The 1,464-nt window shown below is 35.2% G+C and overlaps 1 protein-coding gene across 1 annotated transcript; it reads left to right on the top strand.

Moving 5' to 3' along the window:
* The first annotated feature begins 266 nt into the window (after nucleotides 1–266).
* LOC106944305 (fucolectin-like) lies at nucleotides 267–1,360 on the top strand. The gene is made up of 2 exons (XM_015027470.1): nucleotides 267–337; nucleotides 1,044–1,360. The coding sequence occupies exons 1-2, from the start codon at nucleotides 274–276 to the stop codon at nucleotides 1,343–1,345; spliced, it is 366 nt and encodes a 121-aa protein (XP_014882956.1). The 5' UTR covers nucleotides 267–273; the 3' UTR covers nucleotides 1,346–1,360.
* Nucleotides 1,361–1,464: the final 104 nt, after the last annotated feature.

The following is a 1,464-nucleotide window of genomic DNA, read 5'->3' as shown; positions in this document are numbered from 1 at the left end:
GTAGGAGTTGAATTCTCTGAGATGTGATTGGACAACAACTGAGTTTTACCTGATATAAATAGATGAGTGAAGGACTTAGCAAACGCTCAAAGGCAAATCCCTCACCTCAAACAGCAAACCCACCTAAGAATCAAGGTAATTTCTCAGTTCTCATAAATAATTCTTACCAAAAATTCTCACAAAAAGGACACGATTTACTATAATATAGCATAAAATGTTATAAAATAGTTATACTATTCTAAATCCCAGTTTTTCTCTGTTTTTGTCAGAATCATGAGGTACGATTTACTATTTCATTTGCTGCTCCTCCTGCCAATCTGCTCAGCTTACACTTACCGTAAGTAGCATGTGAAAGTATTTGTGTAAATTTAGAGACCATAAGCATTGTTTGTGATAGAACATTAATCTATAAGCAGAGCCAGTTAATCTAATTAAACTTATTTAAAATTATGTTTTTCTTTAGAGAAAGGATTTTCTTAAATGTAAGCAAAAACCTAAATACTCTGACTTCCAAATATATGTAGTTTATATTTATAAATCTTTACATTAAGGGTTCCTTAAATGGGCTAAAAATGTGTTGTCTTGTCCTGTTTTATTTTTAGTTGCTTGTTTTTCCACTTCGTGTTTTTGAGAAAATGCAAGATTGATTGTTTGGTTTAATTTTAAAACAATAAATAAGAGTGCAATCTTTTACAACTCCTTTCAAAGCTGATAAAAGCATGACTTATTATTCATTACATTGATAGTTCTTCTGGACACGACTTCATCAGTGCCAATTTAGAAGCTGTCAAAATGCAAAGACAGTAAAATACTTCATCTGATTTCTCATTGTGTTTTTATATAAATAGCGAAATATTTGTTTCATGCCTACATATAGTCCTTGTTATAATGCAAGTACGTGCCACTGAGACAGAAAAGTAACATTCAAACTATCAACCATCAAACAAATGGAAGACCTCTTTAATGACTGCACAAATATCTTAAGCAAAACAACCAATATTGTGATTAATTTATTCTTCGTTGAATTTCTCTGATCTTCTCAGAAAATGTGGCTTTACGTGGCAAAGCTTCACAGTCTTCTCAGTACAAAGGGGAGCCTTGGAATGCATTTGTAGGTGCTTCCAATGCTATTGATGGAAACCTAAATGCTGACCTTACAAAGGGATCTTGTACCCACACTGATACTGAAAACAACCCCTGGTGGAGAGTGGACCTGCTGGACTCATATATAGTCACCCAGGTCGTCATCACCAACAGAGGAGACTGCTGTGCAGAGCAACTCAATGGTGTGGAGGTTCGCATCGGAAACTCTTTACGACAAGATGGCACTGTAAACCCACTGTGAGTGATTATGTCATGGCTACAGTATGAAACAAGGGAGGCTGAATGCTGCTCAGATTTGAAATGTTTTAATTTCTGCACCTCCCCTTAAAGAGAGACATACTTGATATGCAAAGAGACATC

The sequence above is a fragment of the Poecilia latipinna genome, unplaced genomic scaffold (assembly GCF_001443285.1).
Source record: "Poecilia latipinna isolate Pla-1442-1.1 unplaced genomic scaffold, P_latipinna-1.0 Scaffold7968, whole genome shotgun sequence".
Lineage (NCBI taxonomy): Eukaryota > Metazoa > Chordata > Actinopteri > Cyprinodontiformes > Poeciliidae > Poecilia > Poecilia latipinna.
This window is presented reverse-complemented; position numbering and strand designations above follow the sequence as displayed.